This window comes from Ovis canadensis, chromosome 17 (assembly GCF_042477335.2).
Source record: "Ovis canadensis isolate MfBH-ARS-UI-01 breed Bighorn chromosome 17, ARS-UI_OviCan_v2, whole genome shotgun sequence".
Classification (NCBI taxonomy): Eukaryota; Metazoa; Chordata; class Mammalia; order Artiodactyla; family Bovidae; genus Ovis; species Ovis canadensis.
Window position 1 is genome coordinate 62,466,302 of NC_091261.1, and position 12,820 is coordinate 62,479,121.

Below are 12,820 nucleotides of genomic sequence, written 5' to 3' on the forward strand. Positions count from 1 at the left end.
GATGGGACCAGATGCCATGATCTTAGTTTTCTGAATGTTGGGCCTTGCCAGTGGCTGGGCTTCCCTAGTGGCTCAGACGGTGAAGTTATCTGCCTGCAGGGCAGGAGACCCGAGTTCTATCATGGATACGGAAGATCCCCTGGAGGAGGGCAGGGCAACCTACTCCAGTCAGGGACTTCCCTGGTGGTCTGGTGGTTAAGAACTCGCCTTTGGGCTTCACTGGTGGGTCAGACAGTAAAGAGTCTGCCCACATGGGGGAGACCTGGGTTCCATCCCTGGACCAGGAAGCTCCTCTGGAAGAGGAAATGTCAACCCACTCTGGTATTCTTACCTAGAATATTCCATGGATGGAGGAGCCTGGGTGGGTTACAGTCCATGGGGTCGCAGAGTCAGACACAACTGTGTTTCGGTTAAGACTATTATGCCTTGGGCCCGTATCTTCAGCTTGTCTTGCTCCCTACATCCATAAGGACTTTTGAAATGTCACCAGTGATGCCTTCCCTTCATAATCACTAAAACTATTTGCCCTTTTTCACTTTCCCCCATAACACATTATTAATATGCCATATAATTTATATGACTAGGCTCATCTCCCCCACTAAAAGTTGGATAAAGGGGATTTTCCTCTATTTTATTTCAGTGACTACAACTGGTAGCACCAGGCAGTCACCCAGATATTTTCAGTTCAGTTCACTCAGTCGTGTCCGACTCCTTGGGACCCTGTGAATTGCAGCACGCCAGGCCTCCCTGTCCATCACCAACTCCTGGAGTCTTCACAAACTCATGTCCATCAACTCGGTGATGCCATCCAGCCATCTCATCCTCTGTCGTCCCCTTCTCCTCCTGCCCCCAATCCCTCCCAGCATCAAGTTCTTTTCCAATGAATCAACTGTTCACATGACGTGGCCAAAGTATGAGTAAATGGGAGTAATACTGTAAATTGCTGGAGAAGGCAATGGCACCCCACTCCAGTACTCTTGCCTGGAAAATCCCATGGACGGAGGAGCCTGGTAGGCTGCAGTCCATGGGGTTGCTAAGAGTTGGACACAACTGAGCAACTTCACTTTCACTTTTCCCTTTCATACACTGCAGAAGGAAATGGCAGCCCACTCCAGTGTTCTTGCCTGGAGAATCCCAGGGAGAGGGGAGCCTGGTGGGCTGCTGTCTGTGGGGTCGCACAGAGTCGGACACGACTGAAGTGACTTAGCAGCAGACTATAAACTGCAGTCATCTGAAACTAGGTGAGACTAAAGCCTGAGGCAGCATTTTCACTTTAATGGGATCATCACATCCTTAAAATGCCTTTGACAGCTATTTCCAACCAGGTCTGAAAGCAAAGACAGAGGGAAACAGCATAGCTGCTTTTGCATTTGGGGGTCTACTTACTCATTTTCTGATCTGGGGATCCTTTCCAAGACTTTATTTCCATAATGAGGATTACAGTAGTACCCAAGGTAATGGATGTTTTGAGGAATAAATGAGACAGACCACCTAAAGCACTTAGCATGGGCACAGGACATTACAGTGCTGGAGAAACCGTACCTTTATTACCAGAAGGCCCCTAGTGCAGCAGAGGAAGAGGAACGGTTCCTCAAGGCAGGGATCTAGATTCTGGTCACATCAGTCACTCATCTGCGAGGCCTGGGTGAAGCATTTAATCCCTTTTAAATTTACTGCCAACTACCATAAACCAGGTGGCTGAGCTAAAATAAACTTTTGTTCCAAAGGAAAAAATACTTCAGATGTTAATACTGACCCATCAAAGAAACCACACAGGGAAACCTAAAATTGGATATCTGTTTACTATTATCAAGTTTAGAGACATAAAAAGTAACAGATGTTTGTAACAGGCATCATTACTGGGAAAACATGACATGTCTCATTTCAGCTTTGATTAGAAAGCTGATATTTAACAAATGTGAATTAATCATAAATATATAAAACACAGAATACCAAGACTGTTTTTAAAAAGAACTGTTTATTTACTGAATGTGGGGCAGATCAGATATACAACCAATTTTAAATTTACATCTTTTAACTCAATTTTGAAGTGTTTGCACACACACACGCACACAAATTGGCATGCAACAGTTGTCCTAAGGTAAAACTCAGTCACCTTAAACTGCTGCAAGTATTTTCACCTAAGGTTGAAAAATTGTTTACCCTGAACATGAAAACCTGTAACAAATTTAATTATACAAAACTCGTTACTTGTAGTTTTCCCCTTGCAAAGATCCAAAAAAAAAATGTACAAGTAACCAATATATATCAGTCACAACATAATCCTGGATCATCCCCACAATAAAACCAGATGCTCCTTGATTTTTAAACCCATCATCAGAGACCAAAAGAAAGTTGTTTCGTTCTATACAAAACAAAATTCACATGTGCCAAAAAAGAAAGACCCAAGAAAAACAAAAACCCTAGTACTGACAGTGATGTTCAGTACCCTAATTAAACAGTGGCCAAAATGCCACTGATCAAAAATAAAATAGTGGCTGTATATCACTGCAAAGAAATCCAAGAGGCTTTAACCCTTTGGCATCGGAAATCCAGATTTTTCCAATTACATGAATGCATGCCTCCTACATGCCAAGAGTAGAGAAGGTGGATGCGCCAGCATAGAAAGAAAAAGAGCTACTGTCTGCTGAAACACCCAGAGAACTGGCATTAACAGACTCCTTACAAGGTTAGGCAGAAACCAAAAAATGGTTATGAGCTGCTTGTGTCAACAATTCTAAGTGGAGGTGATTGAGTTCTAAGGTTCAAAGTGAAACTTTGGAGGGGTGGGTAAAGGTTGTTGGTTTAAGTCTTATCTTTAAAGCAAAAACAAGATAGACAAAGTTTAAAAGTACCAACCTGGTCACATACTCTAGTCATAGAGCTCTACCACCAAGCTGGATAGAAAATGTCAAGATTCAGATTGTTGTTTCTCAACAAAATGAATCTTTCTAATGACTTGAACTGCAGGATAAGGGATCCCAAGAATAGAGTCATTTTAGTAAAGTACTATCCTGAACAAACTGTATTTTATAATGAAAATAAAAAGAAAGAAAACTAAGGACTCTACACCTATATTCGGCTTACAGTGTTTGAGTTTTGGGAGGGCCTGTATAATGGAGGCAGAATTCAAATATGAATTTATGCCAATCAAATGTCAAATTTTCACTATAGCTTTCCTAGAAGTGTTTTCCCCCAATATCTATTAATCACAAAGAAACATAAGCTGTGAAGATACAGTTCAGAAAATAAAAACATAGAAACTAATGACATTATTATGACCAAGATGTCTGGTAAACAGTGAATTATGAATTTGGGATTATGGGGAAAAGGCTTTTAAACAACCCTCCGGACTTCGAAGAATCTCTTCAGGTAGTAGATCTGTCCCAATGTCATGGCAACTAGAACAAGAGCTTCAAAGAAGGACCAAAGGACCACTCTGCTGTTTGTGTTGTCATTGACTGTTGAGGACAAACAAACAAAATTTAACCACCAAAACAAACAAGAGAAAAGAAACAGCACAGACATCCAAAATTACCCCCCGTCTTAACTTCACGTGACAGTTAATACTTCACACAACATTCACAGTACTCAGAATACCTTTGTCTTTTGTCCCCAAGCACTTAAACACACTTAAAAGCAGAGTTTTACATTTAAATGAGAATTTAAAGATTAATGGAGCAGTCAAGTCCGTCCACTCTGCTTATGCACGAGAACAGAGAAAAAATGACTTGCCCAAGGTCACATTCTAGAGTTAAAACCTAATCCAACCTTCTCTAACACGTAGAAAGTCCCTAACATTAGAATCCTTTTTGCTGAATCAGAAAATTCAACCTTATTCTTTCAAGATAAGTTACCCAAGAAGCACTACCTACTAAGTTAAAATGTTTCAAAGTGCCTTTTCTTTAAACATTTATTCAGTATTTATTGAGCACCCACTATGTATTTGGTATTGGTTCTAGATCGAAAGTTTTCTCAGTCTCACAGACCAATGCTGACAGCTGTTACCAGACAAACTTAAAACTAGTTACAGGATTTACCCCATTTTTAAGCTAAGAAATTGATCAAAGGAGTAGTATGGCTATATTAATTTATAGCACTCAATTTATGTGAAATTCTTTCAAGCTCCTGATCAAAGTCCTTAATGTTTAAAAACTACTGGGTAGTTTCTCATTTTTCTGCAAATGGCCAACACTAAAAACAATTATAATTAGCAACTCAGTAAGAGAGATGAATAAGTAACTGGCATATTTTTAGATGTATATGTATCATTTATAAAAAGAGAAACTAGAATTGCAGTAACTGCTGGACTGATGATCACCCAAAAAGAAGTGAAAAGCAATTAAATGACTCCAGAAAGATAAGTTATACTTACTCAAGGAAAGAAAATGACTTTTTTCCCCCAGAGTAAGAATAGACAAATGCCCAAAACCATTAACTAGAATTCTAAAAACCACCAACACTGAAATTTTAATGTTCATTCCATGGCATTAAATTTACTTCTGCTGCAAACTTTATACGGAGAAGGCAATGGCAACCCACTCCAGTAGTCTTGCCTGGAAAATCCCATGGACGGAGGAGGAGCCTGGTAGGCTGCAGTCCATGGGGTCGCGAAGAGTCGGACACGACTGAGCAACTTCACTTTTACACATTGGAGAAAGAAATGGCAACCCACTCCAGTGTCCTTGCTTGGAGAATCCCAGGGATGGGGGAGCCTGGTGGGCTGCTGTCTCTGGTGTCACACAGAGTCGGACACGACTGAAGCGACTTAGCAGCAGCAGCAGAAGCAAACTATAATCCATTTCTAGCATAACTTAATGACTAGCATCTTAACCATACAAAAACAAGTATTTATCTCTCCCTTCAATAACAGAAAAATGCATCTTTAAACTTAAATAGAACACACTGAAGCATATAACAGGAAAGCAATCATCGAAGAAAATATGTGTACGTAAGATACTATTCTCATGTCGTTCATATATTTGTTGTTGTTCTTTAGTCACTAAGTTGTGTCTGTTTCTTTAGCAACCCCATGGACTCTAGCCCACCAGGCTCTTCTGTCCATGAGATTTCCCGGGCAAGAATACTGGCGTAGGTTTCCATTTCTTTCTCCAGGGGACCTTCCCGATCCAGAGACTGAACCCAAGTCTTCCGCATTGGCAGGAGGACTCTTTACCACTAAGTCACCAGGGAAGCTCGGTTCACACGTTAGCCTGATCTAAAAACAGTACTATTACAACACTGTAGTTTTTAAAAAAATCTCAATATAGCCATCTCTGAGGAGTGAGTGTTATAGGAAGATATACAAAAAACAAACAACATTGTGGGAACTATTGGATTTATAAAATTAGACTGAATGTCTAAAATTCTATTTTGTTTGTGAAACAAATTCAGGAGTATCTCCACTCAAATTAAGGATGAGAGAAAAAGGTTGGATGCCTTCAGACACCAGAAGATGGGGGCCTTCTCTGGCTGCTGTGCTAGCTGAGCTACAAAGCAGTGAACGTTCTGAGCCCTTCTCATCACAGAATGGGCTGGCCCCCTCCTGGGAGAAAAATAACCAACAGGTGATGGAGAAGAGGTAGGGATCCTAGAAGGTGAGAAGATTAAGAGCACAGGCCAGGAGAAGGAAAGAGGTGGAAGAGGCAAGAGTGGCTGCATATAAGCCTCAGTCCATCTCATGCCCCAGTCCACCCCAAAAGCTAAGAACAGAGGCACCCGTCCAGTCCGTCACATCTACTCCTTATCCTCCCAAGGAGAGGGGAAGTCTGGGCTCTAGGTCCTAAAGATGCCTTTCCATCACTGGCAAGGATGGAGGCAAGAGGGTGGGAAGAACAGAAACTACATCTTGGAGAAATTCAACCTGTTCTCATCTATTTGAGTCACTCCTCTCTCCACTCCCTACCCCACCTTCAAAACAAAGACTTCCGACATAAGCCACTTTGCATTTACAGACGAGCTTGCGCCCAGTGAGGCCCATCTCCAAGGGTGACCTGAAGGACAAAGATGCTGGACAGGTGTGGACTTGGGTCTAAAATATGATCATCTGATCTGTGGATCAATATGGTACCTCTTTAATTTTAAATGCAAAAGGATCATAATTAGTGCTATACCAAGGGTTAAAACAGGCTTTGCAACCTAGAGTGGGATTCCAATTATCAATGTTTCTGAAGACAAACACACTCACACCTTCGTTTGCAAACTTGGGAGCCAAACTGATCTTTACCTGGTGAATACCTCTATTCATGTTTTAATGCTTTTTATTTGAATTAAACCATACCCCAGGTTTTAGAAAAACAACTAAGCCTCAGCATGTAATTAATGATAACAAAAATTTCAGATATCGGATTTAAAACCAACACCATGTCCATTTTATGTTTTTCCTTTCTGCTTTATGAAAACCATTAGCTTACTCCCTAGCTGACCACACATTTTTTAAAACTCATAAAAGCTAGTGCTGAATCTAAACAGCATGGTTTGGTTTAGAATGAATGTCCCAATAATAAATTAGTCTAATACAAAGCTCTACAAACAAATGTATATACTCAAATATCTTTGCATAGGTGTTTTTTTTAAAGTCAACCCCTTAGTATGTTTATGTGTCCAAAATTTCCAAATGAGGAAAACACAATCCAGCTCTTGGATAATACAGGTCACCAATTCATGGCCCTCAGATACTGCTGCAAAGTCAAAAGCATTAACTTACTTGCTCTGTGTATTCTCTCTCGAACTTCCATGTATTCCTGTTCATGCTTCACAGCTGTCATCGCCACTGCAAGCTCATTAATCATTTCTTCTAGCTTGTTCTGGTGAGCTACAAAAGGATTTGAAAATGGATTAGAACATATCTGGCAATCTCTTTTTGAAAAATTCTTAAAACCAGGGGGAAAAACACCTCCTCCAGAGAAGGCATACAAAAGCAGCCACTTTCCAGAAATGACTCAGACATAATTTTGGACCACTGATGACAATTTAATCCCCCAAGAATTTTTTAAAAGTTCGTTCCCAGTAGAGAAACCTCTTTCAGAGTAGGAAAAATGCTATACAACATTTACTAACTAAAGGAACACAGCCCTAAGAAATGTCTTCTAAGAAATTGCTAAGTGTAGTTCATCAGACTCACTGCCAACCATAGGGGAGATTTAAAAAAAGATGGAGGAGGGGCACAAAATACAAATTAAACAAAACCGTAATAATAACACCCTAGTAATAATCCTACAAATAACAATATTTAAACTAAATAAAAATCTACTCTTGAAAATCATGTAACTCTAATGTTAATTTAGGAAAAGTATAAAAGCTGACTTTTAATCTTTATGAGGCTAAGCAGAGAAACGCATGAAGATGTTCTAGGGAAAATCTGTACCAATTCAACATTCTAGTACTATAGTCAAAGCAATCATTTCACTACAGTGGGAAATACAGCAGACACTGCAAGTGAAAATACAAGTTCTCAGCTGCTCAAGGTCTAGAACCAGGCATTCTCTTTAGCAAGGTAAACTAACAGTTCTGAAGAATTTAAGTGTATGCTTATAGGTAATGCTGTATTATGGCAATGTACAAACAGGTAGGAAAAAAATATACCACAAGGGAAGACTGCCATCAGAGGGGTCTCTTCACTATTGCCCAAAATCCAGCCTCATCTAGAATTCCAAACTGCCACAAATAATCCTAAATTTTTTATGAGAAGCCAAGAGCCTCTACCATTTTAAAGCAGCTGGGCTGGAATCACAAATACTCTCTCACCAGCTTCATCTCAGAAGCCCATGCACTAGGCGGAACCTTTAAAGCAGAGTTTCTCAGGAGAAGCACTGTGGACATTTTAGACCACGTAATTCTTTGTGGTGGGAAGGTGTCCGATGCAGTGTACAGCCACCAACCTATTCAGGAAAATCAAAAATGTTTCTAGATATTGTCAAGTGTACCCTGGGGAGCAAAAGACATCCTGAGAACCACTGCTTTAGAGGAAAGCTTGATTTTATAGCTGTCATTCACCAATATGAACAAGCAAAAGCTAGACTGTTAAACATCATGTTAAAGGATTATTTAAGGAAAATATTCACACGCACCAGCCAACGTTTAAATAGCCAACTGTTTAGAAAGGACTGTTTTCCAGAAAATGAACAAAGTCAAAGCCCCTCAAAACTAATTTTCCTTGAGAATTAGCCAAGTGCTGAACTGCAAATGGCCTTGAAAAGCAAGCACAGAAATTTCTGAGTAGTATGATTCTTTAAATTCTATAGATTTCAAAGCCTAAAAAGAGTTCACCTTACTTATGTAAATACTCTATGAAGTGCTCACTATCTGCTGCTGCTGCTGCTAAGTCACTTCAGTTGTGTCCGACTCTGTGTGACCCCATAGACGGCAGCCCACCAGGCTCCCCCGTCCCGGGGATTCTCCAGGCAAGAAAACTGGAATGGGTTGCCGTTTCCTTCTCCAATGCATGAAAGGCTCACTATCTAGGGCAAATTATATCACATTAATACTATGAAATAAACTACTAGTTTCCAAAAGTCCCGAAATATACCATGGCCCCCCGGCCCACCCCACCTCGGTCCCCGGCCAAAAAATCCTTATGTACAGGCTCCTGGTAAACAATTTATCCAGAAGAATCAACTTAGGGCTCACTGCTGTTAAGCTGAGCAATAAAAATTAATCCACCTGCAACATATGTCTGACAAAGCTTTTGTCACCTTATCTAGGGTAGACGTAGCTCCTAGAACTGCATTTCACGTCTAATCAAGTTTCACATACCTACCTCTATCTCGTGTGTAACAAAACAAAAACCACAAAAAAACAATCACACTAAAACTCTAAATTAGATGTAGGGTTTTTTAAAACTAGGAGAAAAAACACTGTCATGCTAACAGACTGAGGTTAGAAAGGAAAGCAGAAATTAGACAGTAGGCCACAAAAGTACGCAGAAAGACTGTCAGAAAATAATCCACATACCATCCCAGGTATCTCCACCACCTGAAGAAGAGTGTAAGATATAAACACACACACACAAAAACAACAAGTTTAGCTAAAGTAGTCATTTATACAAATGAGCAACTAAAGATGCATATACCAGCGTAGGCAAATTAACAGAACAAACAACCTAGGATACGTATAACCTACCTGCTGCCAGAAATGGCAACTGGAAAGAACTAAAATATAAACATGAACCTCCAATAATTTCTTTTTGTTAATGAGAAGATCTGGATAAATAAAAAGTATATTTCACAAAAGGTTTTTGGTTGTAAAGACAGTCAGTGAACCTAAAATAAGCCATCAAAAATAAATACTACATTCAGATGGAGAAAACGTACAGGACTAATATTAACTCTGAGAAAGGGATATAAGTCTTCAGAATGTTCATCTAACCTTCTGTTTCCATGTCTTGTCCTTTGGGGGCTTCCCCGATATCAATGGTGAACATCACTATCTTTGGAGTCATGGTAGACATCCTATTGCTAAAACAAAACTTATATGTTCCATCCATGTGAGCAGCAAATGTGTATTTCCCGCTGGACTCCCGGTCTCCTTTATAAATTCCTTTATTATCAGGTCCCGTAATCTGGAGGCAGAAGAAAAATTCATGAGATAACTCAAAAGATTCAAAATCATAAATGAGGAGGGAATAAACTGGGAGATTGGGATTAATGCAGATATACTACTGATACTGTGTATAAAACAGATAACCTAATGAGAACCTATTGTACAAGGAACTCTACTCAATACTCTATGGTGACCTAAAAGGGAAAGGAAATCCAAAAGAGGGGATACATGTATACCTATAGCTGATTCACTTTGCTTTACAGGAGAAACTAACACAACATTGTAAAGCAACTATACTTCATTAAAAAATAATTTTAAAAATAAAATCATTAAGTGATGTCTATTGACAGTCAAACAGTCACTAGGAAAATGTAACCTGAACTTCGATCCACTTCAGTTACTGACAGTAATCTCTTTGGGCTACAGTTCTCCCATTTAAGAAACAAGGCTCTCTGAATACCTTTCAACTCTGACTACATTTGTCTTAATTTTCCAACTTAGTAAACCAATCAGAAACAGAAACCACACCATACAGTTGTCTTCAAGTGGCCCAATACCACCAACAGACAAATATGTAGCTATTAATATCAAAACAACAAAAAAGAAATCTCTTTTAAAACTAAGAACTTTGAGCAAGCCTACACATCGAGGTTTTCCCGACTGATTACTGCCTACTGGTAAAGGAATCTGCTTTATCTTATATGCCTAAGGACTTAAGGAAAAAGACTAGAGAAACTGGAAATTCAGAGACCCATGTTCTCATCCCAGTGTGCTCCAAATCAGTTGTTAGACCTTGCTCAAGTAGTTCCTCTTATGAAGCCCGTGCCACCTGCAGACTGAAAGAGCTGATCTCTCAAGAGCTTAGCTAATTTTAACAGTTATTAACTCCATTATCCCCTTATTTCTGAACTTCACTTGTTTTGTGTAATTTATGCCCAACTCTGCTGACGTTAACTGTTCGATGGGAAAACCCATAGACACAATTAATCATGCTAACCGGTAGGTTTAAATATTCATTCCATCTGGTTTCCTTAAAAAAGTTAGAGGCGAGTCATTCTTTTAGTTTAAAGAAAATGATATACGACAAAATTTAGGGACTGCTGGTTTCTTAAAACGATTTTCCGTTTTCTCCACAGATACTTTACTGCAATCACTTCTAAAACGCATAACGCAACTCCACTCTCTTAATCAGAGATGACTAACCGAGGTATCCGAAGGTCTGCGTAAGAACGGGTTAACTCGGGTCGTTTCTACGAAAAATAAAGGCAAACACAACGCGAACGTCTACCTAGCATTCCTCAACAGCTTCCGATTTACTTTTTCAGAAGTTTCCATGCCACGTCCCAACTTTAATTCGCGCTAGGAAGGGAAGCAGCTGCTGCCCGGATCGAGACCTGCCATCAGCTAAACAAGACCGTGTAGCGCCTCCTGGGCCCAGAGATGACACGCGGCGCCTGGTAGACAAAGCTCGGCGAGGGGTTCCAAGGGGAACCAGCCGTTCAAACTGAGAATCCAAAGCAGCCAAGCAACGGTTCCGTCTCCCGAGCGGAGCTCGGAAACCGGGCGAGTGCGAGGGAAAGGGCCGTTAGGGGGTCGCCGGGTGGCGGCCCAGGCCCCTCCCTGGAATCGGACAGCGGCCTCCGGGTCCCGCTCTCCACGCTGGCCCCGCGCGGGCCCCGGGCGCCGCCAACCCCCGAGCGGCCGCGGGCCCCCGCTTCGGGCAGCGCGCCCGCACCTCCACGTCGATGTCCAGGAAGCCGCCCTCCGCCACCTCGAAGATGAGGCCCATCTTGGTGCCCGAGGTGACCCGCTCGAAGAAGCACTCCTCTGCATGCGCGTCAATGCTGACGAAGTAGCCCGAGGCCGTGGCCAGGAGGGCGGCCAGGAGCACCAGCAGCTCAGCTAGCGTCACCATGGTGGGGCTGGGGGCGAAGCCAGGACCGGGACTGCGGCCTCCGGAGCCGCCGTCGTCGCTGCCGCCACCGCTGCCTTTTCAGCCGCCGCCGCCTCAGCTCCGCCCCTTCCGGCTGCGCCGCCCGAGGGGGCTGATGCGGGCGCCGCGGATTGGCTGGCGCCCGTAGCTGCCACGTAACGGACGCACGGCGGCCGCCGAGGGACAAGAATGCTCCGCGCGTCTCGAGCCTGGACGGTGGCTCAGAAGGACCAGAAACCATCGTCTCCGTCACTAGTTCCATTCATGTACTGCCTAAATTTCCATGGGCCGTACTAGAAAGCGGTAGTATCAAGAAACCTCCTCTGCCTCGTGCAAGACGCTCTTAGGATTATCCATAAAGATAGCGAAAGATTTGGAGCAATAGGAGTATAAGGAGATGGGGCTGAAGCCAAAGGCTTTGAACTTTTATGTTAACTTCCTGTCACTCAAAAAAAAAAAAAAAAAAAACGACGGGGAAAAGACAGGGGTGCGTATAGATTGGGAAGGGGCACGAGGGAAACTTAAGCGATTTTGGAAATGTTATATCATATCGTCACTAGATGATGGGTAGATGTTAATGTAAAAGGCTTCCCTGGTGGCTCAGATGGTAAAGACCCCGCCCATAATGCGAGAGACCCAGCTTTGATCCTTGGGTCAGGAAGATCCTCTGGAGAAGGGAATGGCAACTCACTCCAGGAAGATGTATCGTCACTAAACGATGGGTACACGAGTGTTTACATATGCTTTTTTTAATAGCTCAAGCTGTATCCTTGAGTAGCGCTCCATATTTTTTGCTTTACTGTATGTCTATATTACAACCACATGCACACAAAAAAAACTTTCCCTTGGCTACATCCTCCAAAATAAGAAGTCTCTCACCTCCCCAAAAGTCTTGCTGACACCCTGCACCCCCTTAAATATTGCCAGCTACTAAGACAATTTTTCCCCACCCTTTGGCTCCTGAGGTACTCCTACACATCCCTCAAAACCCAACTCAAATGTCAGCTCTAGACTTCCCCCTTGCACAATACTAGCCCCTTCCTCTGTGCTTAGAGTTACAGTCATTTATTTACCAGTCACTCCAGAGGCACTAGTTTTTGCATACCTGTGCTTGTGTGCTGTACTCTTAGGCCCTACCATAAAGAAAGTGAAGTCACTCAGCCGTGTCTGACTCTTTGTGATCCCATGGACTGTAGTCTACCAGGCTTCTCTATCCATGGGATTTTCCAGGCAAGAGTACTGGAGTGGCGTGCCATTACCTTCTCCAGGGGGTCTTCCTGACCCAGGCATCGAACCCAGGTCTCCTGCATTGCAGGCAGACACTTTACCCTCTGAGCCACCAGGGAA

The 12,820-nt window shown here is 42.2% G+C and overlaps 1 protein-coding gene across 2 annotated transcripts; it reads right to left on the reverse strand.

The window, feature by feature from the left end:
• Positions 1-1,959: 1,959 nt before the first annotated feature.
• On the reverse strand, positions 1,960-11,626 carry TMED2 (transmembrane p24 trafficking protein 2). 2 transcript variants are annotated; one of them, XM_069557683.1, is made up of 5 exons: positions 11,276-11,584; positions 9,367-9,559; positions 8,953-8,973; positions 6,707-6,814; positions 1,960-3,461 (listed from the first exon to the last, which is right to left on the reverse strand). In XM_069557683.1, exons 1-5 carry the CDS (start codon positions 11,453-11,455, stop codon positions 3,337-3,339), a joined length of 627 nt encoding a protein of 208 aa, XP_069413784.1. In that variant the 5' UTR covers positions 11,456-11,584; the 3' UTR covers positions 1,960-3,336. The 2 variants fall into 2 exon arrangements, with proteins under 2 accessions (XP_069413784.1, XP_069413785.1); XM_069557684.1 differs by lacking the exon at positions 8,953-8,973 and having other exon boundaries at positions 11,276-11,626.
• Positions 11,627-12,820: the final 1,194 nt, after the last annotated feature.

Excerpts from the sequence above, each read along its gene's own strand:
- TMED2 (XM_069557683.1), bottom strand. The coding sequence starts at position 11,455 with ATGGTGACGCTAGCTGAGCTGCTGGTGCTCCTGGCCGCCCTCCTGGCC. Across the intron at positions 9,560-11,275 it reads TCCTGGACATCGACGTGGAG|ATTACGGGACCTGATAATAA; the intron begins GTGCGGGCGCGC and ends TTCTGCCTCCAG. Across the intron at positions 3,462-6,706 it reads AGAGAGAATACACAGAGCAA|TCAATGACAACACAAACAGC; the intron begins GTAAGTTAATGC and ends TGTCCTCAACAG.